Source organism: Schistocerca gregaria, chromosome 1, assembly GCF_023897955.1.
Source record: "Schistocerca gregaria isolate iqSchGreg1 chromosome 1, iqSchGreg1.2, whole genome shotgun sequence".
NCBI classification, from domain to species: Eukaryota; Metazoa; Arthropoda; class Insecta; order Orthoptera; family Acrididae; genus Schistocerca; species Schistocerca gregaria.
In genome coordinates this window covers 277036153-277049541 of record NC_064920.1, presented here as the reverse complement: position 1 = coordinate 277049541, position 13389 = coordinate 277036153, and the positions used below count along the sequence as shown (strand labels likewise).

Below are 13389 nucleotides of genomic sequence, written 5' to 3'. Positions count from 1 at the left end.
CCATGTGAGGTGTAAGGTGAGTTAATGATGTCACACTGTCCCAAAATTTCACCACAGTTCCGCACAACGCCACGGTGTACGTGTCACACCATGAGTACGTGACATCTTCCTCGATCTACGTCTCACCGCTTTTCTTAACATATTTATGATGGAGTGCAGACCCGTGGCTGATAGCGATGGAATCACACGGTTTTCTTACGGGTGACTAAGAAAAATGTTTGGGACACGCCAGTGCTCAGAATCGACAAGGAAAGACCTCAGGAGGTGTCATGAAGAGCATCAACGAAACCAATCCTTTCGCACATTTCTTGGTCGAAAACGACAGTTTGCAGTATGATGTGCAACAGGACCATGTCCTTGAAAACCATTGAGACCCTCGGCGCCTTCCAGACGATCCCTTTTCTAAGGACATCATGGAGATACAACCGCCGGTCGGCGTGGCCGAGCGGTTCTAGGCGCTTCTGTCTGGAACTTCGCGACCGCTATGGTCGCAAGTTCGAATCCTGCCTCGGGCTTGGATGTGTGTGATGTCCTTAGGTTAGTTAGGTTTAAGTAGTTCTAAGTTCTAGGGGACTGGTGACCCTCGGATGTTAAGTCCCATAGTGCGCAGAGCCATTTGAGAAACAACCCCCATGGACGTGATTTCACCTCTTTGGCGTGTAGTGTGACCAGAATTTTTGTTTTGGTATACGGTGTTCTGGTATATGTGGTGTTACTAGGAACTATCCAGCGAAATCTGAATGTGATCTTAAGCAGAAAACCTTGTATTTATACTTTTTCATCTCTTCTTTTTCGCGCTCTTCTGAGGCATGTGTATGCGGAAGTGCGACATCGACGCAAGTGTGTATAAAGAAGCATAGGGAGCTTTTAGGACTCCCCCCAGTTTGACAGTTTCATCGGTGGCACACGCGCACCTTCATCGGGCCCTTCGAAAAAGTACTTGATGTACAGGAACAATCATTCACCAATTCCTAGGCAATCCCATTGACGCCCCACAGATTTCGAATGTGGCAAGCAGGCACTGGTTCAAATGGCTCTAAGTACTATGGGACAACATCTGAGGTCATCAGTCTCCTAGAACTTAGACCTACTTAAACCTAACTAACCTAAGGACATCACACACATCTATGCCCGAAGCAGGATTCGAACCTGCGACCGTAGCAGCAGCGCGGTTCTGGACTGACAGGCACTGGTGCTGTGGCGTCATTCAGCTGAGGGATGTCGAAGGAGTTTGCTATCGCGCAGGTGCCTAGAATTTGGCGCATAATTGTCTCTGTAAAGTACATTTTTAACATTATCAACAAATGTGTGCGGAAGGAACTGAAAGTGATGTCGAACTGAGGAGGCTTTGAGCGACTCTTCGTCGTTCTATCCATGTAAGTGTCAATGTTGCATTCCGATGTGCACACGTCACAGGAGGGCGTGAAAAAGATAGGACGAAAAAGCATAAATATCCTTTTCTGCTTTGGATCATACTAAAATTTCGTTGAATGATTTTGAATGGTCCCTAATGGCTCCACCCAGCATATCAAAGCAAAAATTGTCACGCTACACTTCAAACGGGTGAGATGATGTTTGAAGCATTGTCGTCCAGAAGGTTCCAGCAGTGTGGAAGGCCATCAGTGTCGTCGTCCTGCTGCACATCGCGGTGCATACTGTCGTTTTCGACCGCGATATATGTCAAAGTGAACGGCGCAAGGGAGGACGTGGTTTCATTGACGCCCATTATGACACCTCCTAAGGAATTCTCGTGTCGACTCTGAGCAGTGGTGTTGCCGAAGTGTTATACCTGGGCCACGCGTACGAAAACTGCGTGATTTCAACGCGCGGGGTCACAGATATGACCTACACCGCAAAGTGCGTCAAGGGAAGGGATGAGATGTGGGACATGGGAGGTGTGATGACCTTTCCATAGTTCGAGACGTCCACGTAGGCGTTGGGGCGAATAGTGTTGATTATTGGTGTAAATGTGACGTCAGTAACCTACCTCTCACGGTCTTCTAAGCTCTGCCCTTTTTCGTACATGCGTAGGCACACTGGTGTTTGAAGCATCACTGATCCCGAGGGTGATGTCGCAGGGCACCATACTTTTGCATCGTTACAAAGTATTGTTGAAGGCACAATCGAGCTAAATTTCAGACTTATAGATCTCAATGTGGGGAAATGAAGGATTTACAAAATGGACCTCTATTTTGTTGAACATCGTATTTCAAACTTATACGAAATTTCTTCTCGCTGACAGCCTGAACTCCACTTCCCAACCCACTAAAAGAAAATGATCGAAAAAACAACAACATTGCACACTAAATTGTCGCTTCTCGTGCAATAAGACTAAAGCAGCAGGCATAGCGTTTTAATTTATTACTTGTTTACAAGTAATACTATTCGTCCACGTCTAATTACCTCGTTGTCGACGGTATTTCCTGCCTCTATTCTCAGACATTTTGCAGACAGTGTACTAAAATGTACCACTGGACGACCAACAAGTCGGGAAGTACGACGTTTTAACGAGGGAGCTCGGCTTTTTAAAGAATTGAAAATTGGGGTTTACTGGTGTTTGACTAATAGAAATCAGTGTGTCGTGCTGGACGGTGAATGTTCCTAAATAACGATAGTAACGTCGACTGTATCCTAAGGAAGTGTAAAAAGACCTCTGATTTCCTCAGTATACATGAACGATTTATCAAACTGGATGACCAATATCGTAAGATAATTCACTGCCGATTCGACTGCGTAGGAAGTATCGTCGTTGTACGAATTGCTGAAACACCTGAAAAAAAATTCCATTTACTGCATAGACCGGCAGATCTGCTGTGATCTGCTTCATGGGTGTAGCCCATACGTCACGCCATTGAAATAGACAGAATATAAAAATATATGTTAATATATAAAGGGAAACGATCTTTTCATTCTGGAAGCACAATGGATAAACAAACGTATGCATCTTTCCTTGGGGGACCATGACCACACCCACATGTAGCCCTCATTTTCCTCGGCACGGTGGCATCCATCAGCAGTACAATTCAGCTCACAGTGTACGTAACTGGTTCGAAGAACACCAGGACGAGTTTAGCATACTTCCCCGGGCCGCCCTACTACCCGGATTTAAACCCAATTGAGAATCTGTGGGACCATCTCAATCGGGTTGTTGCATCTTCAACTGAGAAACGTAGCACAGCTGGCCACGGCATTGTGGTCGGCTTGGCTTACATCCCTCTCGGTACCTTCCAGAACCTCATTGTCTATTCTCCTGCACATCCGAGTTGCAAAAGATACACTACTGGCCATTAAAATTACTACACAAAGAAGAAAGGCAGATGATAAACGGGTATTCATTTGACAAATATATTATACTAGAACTCACATGTGATTACAGTTTCACGCAGTTTGGGTGCATAAATCCTGAGCAATCAGTACCCAGAACGACCACCTCTGGCCGTAATAACGGCCTTGATACTCCTGGGCATTGAGTCAAACAGACCTTAGATGGCGTGTACAGGTACAGCTGCCCATGCAGCTTCATCACGATACCACAGTTCATCAAGAGCAGTGACTGGTGTATTGTGACGAGCCAGTTGCTCGGCCACCATTGACCAGACGTTTTCAGTTGGTGAGAGATCTGGAGAATGTGCTGGCGAGGGCAACAGTCGATCATTTTCTGTATCCAGAAAGGCCCACGCAGGACCTGCAACATGCGGTCGGTCGTGCATTATCCTGCTGAAATGTAGGGTTTCGCAGGGATCGAATGAATGGTAGAGCCACGGGTCGTAACACATGTGAAATGTAACGTCCACTGTTGAAAGTGCTGTCATTGCGAACAAGAGGTGATTGAGACGTTTAACCAATGGCACCCCATACCATCACGCCGGGTGATACGCCAGTATGCCGACAACGAATACACGCTTCCAATGTGCGTTCACTGCAATGTCGCCAAACACGGATGCGACCATCATAATGCTGTAAACAGAACCTGGATTCATCCGAAAAAATGACGTTCAGCCATTCGTGCACCCAGGCTGGTCATCGAATACACCATCGCAGGCGCTCCTGTCTGTCATGCAGCGTCAAGGGTAGCCGCAACCGCGGTCTCCAAGCTGATAGTCCATGCTGCTGCAAACGTCGTCGAACTGTTCGTGCAGATGGTTCTTGTCTTGCAAACGACCCCATCTGTTGACTCAGGGATCGAGACGTGGCTGCACGATCCTTTACAGCCATGCTGATAAGATACCTGTCATCTCGACTGCTAGTGATACGAGGCCGTTGGGATCCAGCACGGCGTTCTGTATTATCCTCCTGTACCCACCGATTCCATATTCTCCTAATAGACTGTGGATCTCGACCAACGCGAGCAGCAGCGTCGCGATACGATAAACCGCAATCGCGATAGGCTACAATCCGACCTTCATCAAAGTGGGAAACGTGATGGTACGCATTTCTCCTCATTACACGAGGCATCACAATAACGTTTCACCAGGCAACGCCTGTCAACTGCTGTTTGTGTATGAGAAATCGGTTGCTAACTTTCCTCATGTCAGCACGTTGTAGGTGTCGCCACCGGCGGCAGCCTTGTGTGAATGCTCTGAAAAGCTAGTCATATGCATATCACAGCATCTTCTTCCTGTCGGTTAAATTTCGTGTCTGTAGCAAATCATCTTCGTGGTGTAGCAATTTTAACGGCCAGTAGTGTAGTTGTTCAGCCTTCTGACAGATGGTCACATTAATGTCACTGGACCACGTAACATCAAAATGTTTCTCGAGAAATTGGTGGGACTTTTGGATCCATTCGCTGAGTTTACTTTTGGTCACGTAGTGCAGGTGGTGTATTTGTTAACAGTATAATTTTTTGTAGTTGCAATGGCAGTGCGCAACGGCGAGAGAACTGACCTGCAGCAGTGGGTGGGCGTAGAACTCGTTGAGGAAGTCCATGATGGTGTCTGCGTGCAGCGTGGTGCTGCAGACGACCACGTGCTTCTCCGACTGCGCCCGGTGCGAGGAGTAGGAGCCGCCTAGCTTCTGGCGCTCCATCCACGTGAACGCCAGCTGTTCGAACTGTAGACATACGTTTGCCGACAAGCTCAGCGTACGGAAGGACCAAACACAAACACACACACACACACACACACACACACACACACACACACAAACACTGAACAGTTGTTGAGATATGTTATTTCGTGTGGTGTGCGTACAATAAGACCTTCAGTACACCCACCAACAGATCATTTGACTTGTCGCTCTAACGAAGTAGGCGCGTGTCAGCAATATGTCTCGTGGTCTTATCCTGACGTGTGTATCTTCTGCCGTTAGGTCAGACGATAGAAATGCCACTTGCACGGTTATTGCAGCAGATTGACAGTGCCAACTTTAAACAGAACTTGATTAATTTTCAGACACATTTATCAAAATAATAACAAGCATAAAAATTACTTAACTTGGTTCTGGATGCTATTTACAATTGACAATCTGAAGTTCCTTTGCTATTGGTACGTTAATCTTATTCTCACATACATCTCTGATACTTTACAAAAGTGTCTATGCATTTATCTTCATGGCTATGTACAGGAATATGCTAATCTTATTAGGCGCAGACTTCTGAAACTTGACTATTGACTGGTGCAGACAAATGTAGACTGGTACAGACTGGTGCAAACATAGGCAGTCTGACTAATCGGAGGTCTGTACACTCGTTATAATACCTCGCGCGTTCATGTGTCACTGCGCGAGTGTGATCCGCGAGGAGAAAAGATTCTACGTTAGCAGCAATCTCATTGGCTGCGTTCCATATTAATACGCGGATCGGCGGAAGCATAATTTGGTCCGTCTCTATGGCAGCGCCAACTCATAGTCCGGAGACGGACGAGCGCTGCGCCTGCGCTGTTGTGCTTAGCAGGGCGTGCGCTAGTGGGAAAGTTGTGTATGCGCTGACTACGCCGAACTATGTACACAACATTTCTGTAGAGCGGGCCTTGATCAATGAGTGGATCATTTCTGAAGTGACAACCACCAATTTCCGTTCATGTGCAACAAATCAGTCGAACGAGAGGTTAAACGTTGATGTGCACTAGAAGTCTAGCTATGGCTTTGAACAGATGTTACCTTATAAATTCAAAAGTTCTTGGTTCGTCTCCCAGTCGACACTGGAAAAATTTTCTGTGAACTTAATGTAATTTTCACCTCTTGTATCAAACCGTACAGACACAATACTATACGTTACTCTTTTAGTACACACACCAAATAAATGCTTACAATAATTAATCTTTATTTACGACAGACTGGACAGATTGTTTTGGTTTAATTGCCACTTTCAAGTACCTGCCATTACAATTTTGATGAGAAGAGGTATGGATGCCAGTGTCATTTGTATAAAAGTAGCTGTCGTGTATTCATGTCTAGATTGATGTGACATACATATTGCGTCGTTAGTGGACTGTTTTGTAACTGTCTCAGCTTTATTAAGATCGTAAATGGTGTCAAGATGTTGAAATTAAATGTTAGTTACAACGTGACAGCAATTTGACAGATGCTCTCTCTTACGACGCTATATGTTTACAAAGATTGTGCAGATGAACAGCGATATTATTTTATTAACTAAAGTTTCTTACGATTATCTTTGGCTGTTTCACATGTTACTTCCGATTTATCCATTTTCGTGTTCCAAATGTTCAATAAAGTGTTTAAGATAGTACTTGTTTGAATTCTGTGTGTTCGTTTAATATTTTCTGTGGGTGTTTTCTGTGTACACATAAACTTCTAATGCCTCAAAAACGTTCATTGAAAAAAAAAAGAAAAGAAAATGGTTCAAATGGCTCTGAGCACTATGGGACTTAACATCTGAGGTCATCAGTCCCCTAGAACTTAGAACTACTTAAACTTAACTAACCTAAGGACATCACACACATCCATGCCCGAGGCAGGATTCGAACCTGCGACCGTAGCAGTCGCGCGGTTCTGGACTGAAGGGCCTAGAACCGCTCGGTCGCCGCGACTGGCGTTCATTGCGAAACCTTTTGGTATTCTGTGCAGAATATGTAGTGCATTTTCAATCGTATCAGGAGTGTGATTTTGAGTTTTCAAATGTATAAAGAAGCTCGACTGGTTATATTCGCTCTCTATAGTGTGTTCTTTATAGCTCACGTTAAAATGTCTTCCTGTTTGGCCAATGTAAAAGTTATTACAGCTGCCACATGTGAGTTTATATATGCCTGGGTTATCATATTTCGATGTTCTAGTGGTGGCGGAACGTTATTTTATTGAAAGGTTGTTACTAGTTCGAAAGGATACTTGAATATTTGTGGCTTTAAAACGTGCATTAATTTTGTTGGAGATTCTACCAATATCAAACTGATGTCACGTCGTAACTAAAGATTAATTATTGTAAACAGCTATTTGGTGTATGTACTCAAACAATCATTTCGTTATCAGACATATATTACGCTGGTGGCCTCTAAAGAAGAAAAACAAATATTAAGCTACACACACACAACTATCGCGCCAAACACCGGAACGGCGTCCCGGTGAAACCCCACTAAGACAACTCCTTCCGCTGGTGCAGAACATTCGCGAGCTTTCTCCAGAGAATGAACTTGTCTCTTTAATGACTGAAGGGGCCTGCTCCGACAGAGCGGGAGTTAAGAAATTAACATCGTCTCTGATCATAGCCCTTACTGTTTACGGAAAATTGTTATGGCCTCTGTCACTGCTAAAGAACGAAAATATCAGATAATTATTTACTCGTTATAAGTTTGGCGAATAAACATGATATACAAATCGTACCGACATTCTAACTCGGAAAACAGTTACCTCCTCGCTTTATAATTTGGAAATATAAACTTGCGGAGTAAATACATGTTTTTTGAAGGCTGCTCCGAGCCAATTAGCGGCAGACTGGCATGACACGATCAGTATTTCGTGAAATATTACATGAAACGGAAAATATCTGAGTTGATTAGCCGTTTCTAGTTGCAACGGCATAAATATTTTGTTGGTAACACAAAAACCTTTTTACATTGCTGTATCGATATTTATTGCCCTATAGCTGTTTGTTATAACTGTTTCGCTCTGTATGTGCAAGGCATCTTCAGTGGCTGATATAAAACACTACGTTTTTAGCGCTAAAAACAGAATTCTTATAGGATCACTTCCTTTTCCGTCTCTCTGTGCATATGCTAAGATCAATTTTTCTCACGAAAGGGCAGAGGTATCAAGTTGAAACTGATGTCTAATACTAAGGTATACGTTCCCTTGGCGGTGTAGAAAGTTTTAGCTTCCAAGTGAACGCAATTAAAAGAACGGTCAGTTATGTCACATGTTTTGATATTCGCAAACTCACTCTTCAAATCCTATAGATGAACTATATATATATATATATATATATATATATATATATATATATATATATATATATATATATATACATAATTAAGTTTGTAGGGCACGCTCAGAGCGCGAGTCCGTTTTGTGTTTTGTTTTTACATACACTAATCTTAAGTTTTGAATAAGTTCGGCTCCTAATTTTTTTATGTGCATGAAATGATACTGAGTTCTTTTTACTTATGCTGTCTTTTTCTATGGTTTCTCCTGTTGAAAGACGGACGTACATTTCATTCTCAAAAATTCTCGGAAGATCCGCGTCTAAATTACTGTTGTATTTTGGTTTTTTCAGTTCTTGTTCTGTGTGTGACAAGTCATTCATGGCGAGCGGCGTAGCACCTTTGATATTTCGGAAGACTCACTGGCAACGTATTTCATATGAAAGAATAAATGTATCGAAAATAATTAGTACCAATAAGACCAATACTGCAGCACGAAAAACCAGTTATGTTTGTAAACGAATATGAAACAAATACGAGTATTTAGAAATTTCTCCAATTAGAGGCTTGTGGTTATTAGAGAGTACTTCTTACTTAATTCTCCATCTGAATTCTCATACATTACCAGTATTTTCAAGAGGACTAGAGGGTTAATCTCGGTAATACGTTACGAGAGTAGTGATGTAAGCATGTTTCAGGCAAATATGTTCCGTGCTTCTTGACCTGCCGACAGAATTGCACGCTTTGGAGTGTGTTTCCTGTCCCAGTCCCCGAGTCGCCTAAGTCAGGCATTTTGGTTCACATGAAGGCTGGCAACTGCGACATCACTCATCTACCACGTTCACCTCCTCATTAGCCACACGTAATGTTAGTGATTAAATCACGAATAAATTGATCTCTTTTATAAATCAAATGACTCACTGGAAATGCGATAGGCCGCTATGTAATCTCAAACCATGTAAAGGAAGTGTCTACAGCAACACTCTGCAAGTTGTGACATGTTTCCCATGTTAACTGCAGAATCCCTTATAATTTCCCAAGTGATTCATTGCCTGGTTCAGGCCTTTCTACTGGACGTCATGTAGGCGATTTGCGTGTCCGAAGTGCCAATGAATGCTATGAGTGGGTGCATTTTCTCCTAGTAACGTCAGTTTCGCTCTTACTCTAATCGTTTTTATTTTATTTATGTACGTTTTAGTTTTTGACACTAGTTTCGGGGTCGCAGCCCCCTTTAAAAGCGCTCATTTTTGTAATCACGAAATCGTCAAGCGTCTTCTGAGCGATTTTGTAAACGCCTCTATGGCAACACTTCTTCATACCCCTGCAAACGGCTATCGTTTTCGGATACAGCAAATTACGTTTCGGAGTTGCAAGCTGTCAAAAGCGCTGCCAGGTGTCAGAAATTTCCTTACTTCGACTCGACTGTAGGAGTGTTTTAGTAGTAAAGAATAAATGTATTAAAACTTTATGCACGATGCGGCATTTTTCATGCATCTCTATGTTTACGACGTCATATTTCTTGAACTATGTATCGTACATTGAGCGGCGTATGCGGATAACGTCTGCGAAATTTATTGCTAATACAGTTTAAATCATAGAAGTAATGCACTTAGATGTTATGCTTGATGCAGCAGTTTTTCGCACAAGCCATTGTTTATGACGTCATATCTCTCGAAATGTGATAGGCAGGTGGTTCTTACTCGCACAGCAATCGTTGCTGACAGTAAGGGAAATGTGCACCAAGTTTTGGTTAAATCGGTCCAGTGGTTTAGAATAAGAAACGTAGACACCCACATAATTCATTTTTATAATAGTGTATGGATATTAATATCGTAGTAAATAAGGTTAACTGCCATCTCCGCCTTTTTTACCGATGAAGCGGTGATATATTAGAAACTTATATCCAATAAAAATAGCAGTAATATCATCATGTCCTTCCCTATCAGCAGCCTCGTGTGAAGAGAGGCATATAACTTTTGAGATAGAGAAATCTGAATTTGTGTACTTACGGGACGTAAAACGTTAGTAACGGTTGACTACGAGAACCACAGATGGATTCAAAAGAAATCCTAAAAACATCCGTGATTAACAATACCTGAGTATATGCAATGCAGAATCACATACTCTCGGTTGCTGGTAAATTGTAGACATCGATTCGTTGGCAGGATACCTGTATCTTGTCTACGACAGATAACACACAACACTTCTGCAGCCTATACTAGAATACTGATGGAAGCCGTCGGACCAGTATCAGGTCGGAAAAATAAAGGACACGAAGGAGAAAGGTGACAACGGTCACAGGCTTGTTCGACTGGTGAGAGACCGTAACAACAACATCGGACAACATTAATTAACAGTCGATTGAAGAAAGAGGCATCACATATGTAGAAAAGGAACTACTTCCGGAATTCCAAGAACCAATTTTCAGGACCGAATCAAAGACCTATATGCGAGATGGGCCTCTTAAACGTTTCAGTGCAGTTATCTCTGGTACAACGATAGATATTGGTAAACGAATTTCGCGGATATGAATGTCAGGCAGGGGCTCATGACTGTGAATGCTATAACACACTCTAAAACGTAAGCAAATATTATTTTCAACGCAAGCTTATGTTCTTTAAAATAAACACCGCATATTATTTCTCACGGAATCAATAACACCAAAAATCCCGAAAAGAATGACGTTTGTTGCACCGCAATACATCAATTACATCCCGAGAAATTGCAAAGTGAAGTTGGCGCTTGAGATAATCGAAACTATCCACTGTTGTATATCTCAAGATGAAAGCGTGAACCACACCTTCCTCGTAATCGCGACGTGACTGGTGTACTACGATGCAACAATCCTGTAATTATTGCTAATTCACTATTATTAAGTGCACTGGAAACAATGCAGATATCCTGTGGCACAACTTCGTATAACTAATATTTACTGCTGTTACATCCTTGGTCAGCCATTATGTTCAACCTGGCCGGTGATATTCGATTTTTTGGTACCGTTATGTCCATCCTAGTATTATAGTAAAGATCAACAAAGCACGAATAATTAAACCCTTTCCTCATATTTTTGTGTGTGACTGGACATCTGTATTGTTGATGTATTTCGATGGAACCAACGTCATTCTCTTTGGGATTTTTAGTGTTATTGACTCTGTAAGAAATAATACAGGATGTTCATTTAACACAAGAAAACATAAAGTTGTGTCGAAAATTATATTTGCTAACACTTTAGACTGTCTGATACAGCCGGCCGGTGAGCTGAGCGAATCTAGTCGCTTCACTCTGGAACCGCGCGACCGCTAGGGTCGCAGGTTTGAATCTTGCCTCGGGCATGGATGTGTGTGATGTCCTTAGGTTAGTTAGGTTTAAGTAGTTCTACGTTCTACGGGACCGATGACCTCAGATGTTAAGTCCCATAGTGTTCAGACCCATTTTGTCTGATGGAATTTACTTTCGTGAGCCCCTGCCTTACATTCATACTTGTGAAAGTCGGTTTTCAACATCTATAGAATTTGTAGACTTAGAGAAAGATTTTGACAATGTTGACTGGAATACTCTATTTCAAATTCTGAAGTTGGCAGGGGTAAAATACAGGGAGCGAAAGGCTATTTACAATTTTTACAGAAACCAGATGGCAGCTATAAGAGTCGAGGGGCATGAAAGGGAAGCAGTGGTTGGGAAGAGAGTGAGACAGGGTTGTAGCCTATCCTCGATGTTATTCAATCTGTATATTGAGCAAGCAGTGAAGGAAACAAAAGAAAAATTCGGAGTAGGTATTAAAATCCATGGAGAAGAAATAAAAACTTTGAGGTTCGCAGATGACATTGTAATTCTGTCAGAGACAGCAAAGGACTTGGAAGAGCAGTTGAACGGAATGGACGGTGTCTTAAAAGGAGGATATAAGATGAACATCAACAAAAGCAAAACGGGGATAATGGAATGTGGTCGAATTAAGTCAGGTGATGCTGAGGGAATTAGATTAGGAAATGAGACACTTAAAGTAGTTAAGGAGCTTTGCTATCTGGGGAGCAAAATAACTGATGATGGTCGAAGTAGAGAGGATATAAAATGTAGACTCGCAATGGCAAGGAAAGCGTTTCTGAAGAAGAGAAATTTGTTAACATAGAGTATAGATTTAAGGGTCAGGGAGTCGTTTCTGAAGGAATTTGTATGGGGTGTAGCCATGTATGGAAGTGAAACATGGACGATGAATAATTTGGACAAGAAGAGAATAGAAGCTTTCGAAATGTGGTGCTACAGAAGAATGCTAACGAATAGATGGGTAGATCATGTAACTACTGAGGAGGTATTGAATTGGATTGGAAAGAAGAGAAGTTTGTGGCACAACTTGACTAGAAGAAGGGATCGGTTGGTAGGACATGTTCTGAGGCATCAAGGGATCACAAATTTAGTATTGGAGGGCAGCGTGGAGGGTAAAAATTGTAGAGGGAGACCAAGTGATGAATACACTAAACAGATTCAGAATGATGTAGGTTGCAGTAGGTACTGGGAGATGAAGAAGCTTGCACAGGATAGAGTAGCATGGAGAGCTGCATCAAACCAGTCTCAGAACTGAAGACCACAACAACAACAACAACAACAACAACAACAGCTGTGCCAGAAATATTTGACCTGAAACGTTAAAGTGGACCACCCTGTAAAGCACTCTCACAGGACTGAATAAAGATCTGCCGCTTGTATGAATTGTAGGAAGGAAATTACAGTCCGCTTATGGTTATAGAAGGTTTTATTATGCTATTACTGTGTCGGTGTTGCGACATTGTCAAGTACAAGTGAAACCCATGCATACTCGTTTTATAAAAATGGATGTGTGTGTGTTCCACGTCTGCTCCTAAATCACTGGACCGATTTCAACCAAACTTGGTACACATATCCTTTACTGTCAGCCTACAATGGCAGAGGAGGTAAGAACAATTTTCCTGACGTAATTATGGAGATATGTCTTAATAAACTCTGAGATGTTTAAAAAATTTCTGGATCATGAAAGAAACTTTAATACATTTATTCTCTACTTTTAAAACAGACCTACAGTCGACTCAGATTAAGGAAATTCCTGACA

At 42.3% G+C, this 13389-nt stretch overlaps 1 protein-coding gene across 1 annotated transcript in view; it reads right to left on the bottom strand.

Annotated features, from left to right (window-relative positions):
* Positions 1-13389, bottom strand: part of LOC126340649 (potassium channel subfamily T member 2) — a 1715804-nt gene that overhangs the window by 256132 nt on the left and 1446283 nt on the right. The window contains exon 11 of the mRNA XM_050001706.1: positions 4885-5049. Within this exon, the coding sequence (XP_049857663.1) occupies positions 4885-5049 (165 nt within the window). The remainder of the gene's footprint in view (positions 1-4884; positions 5050-13389) is intronic.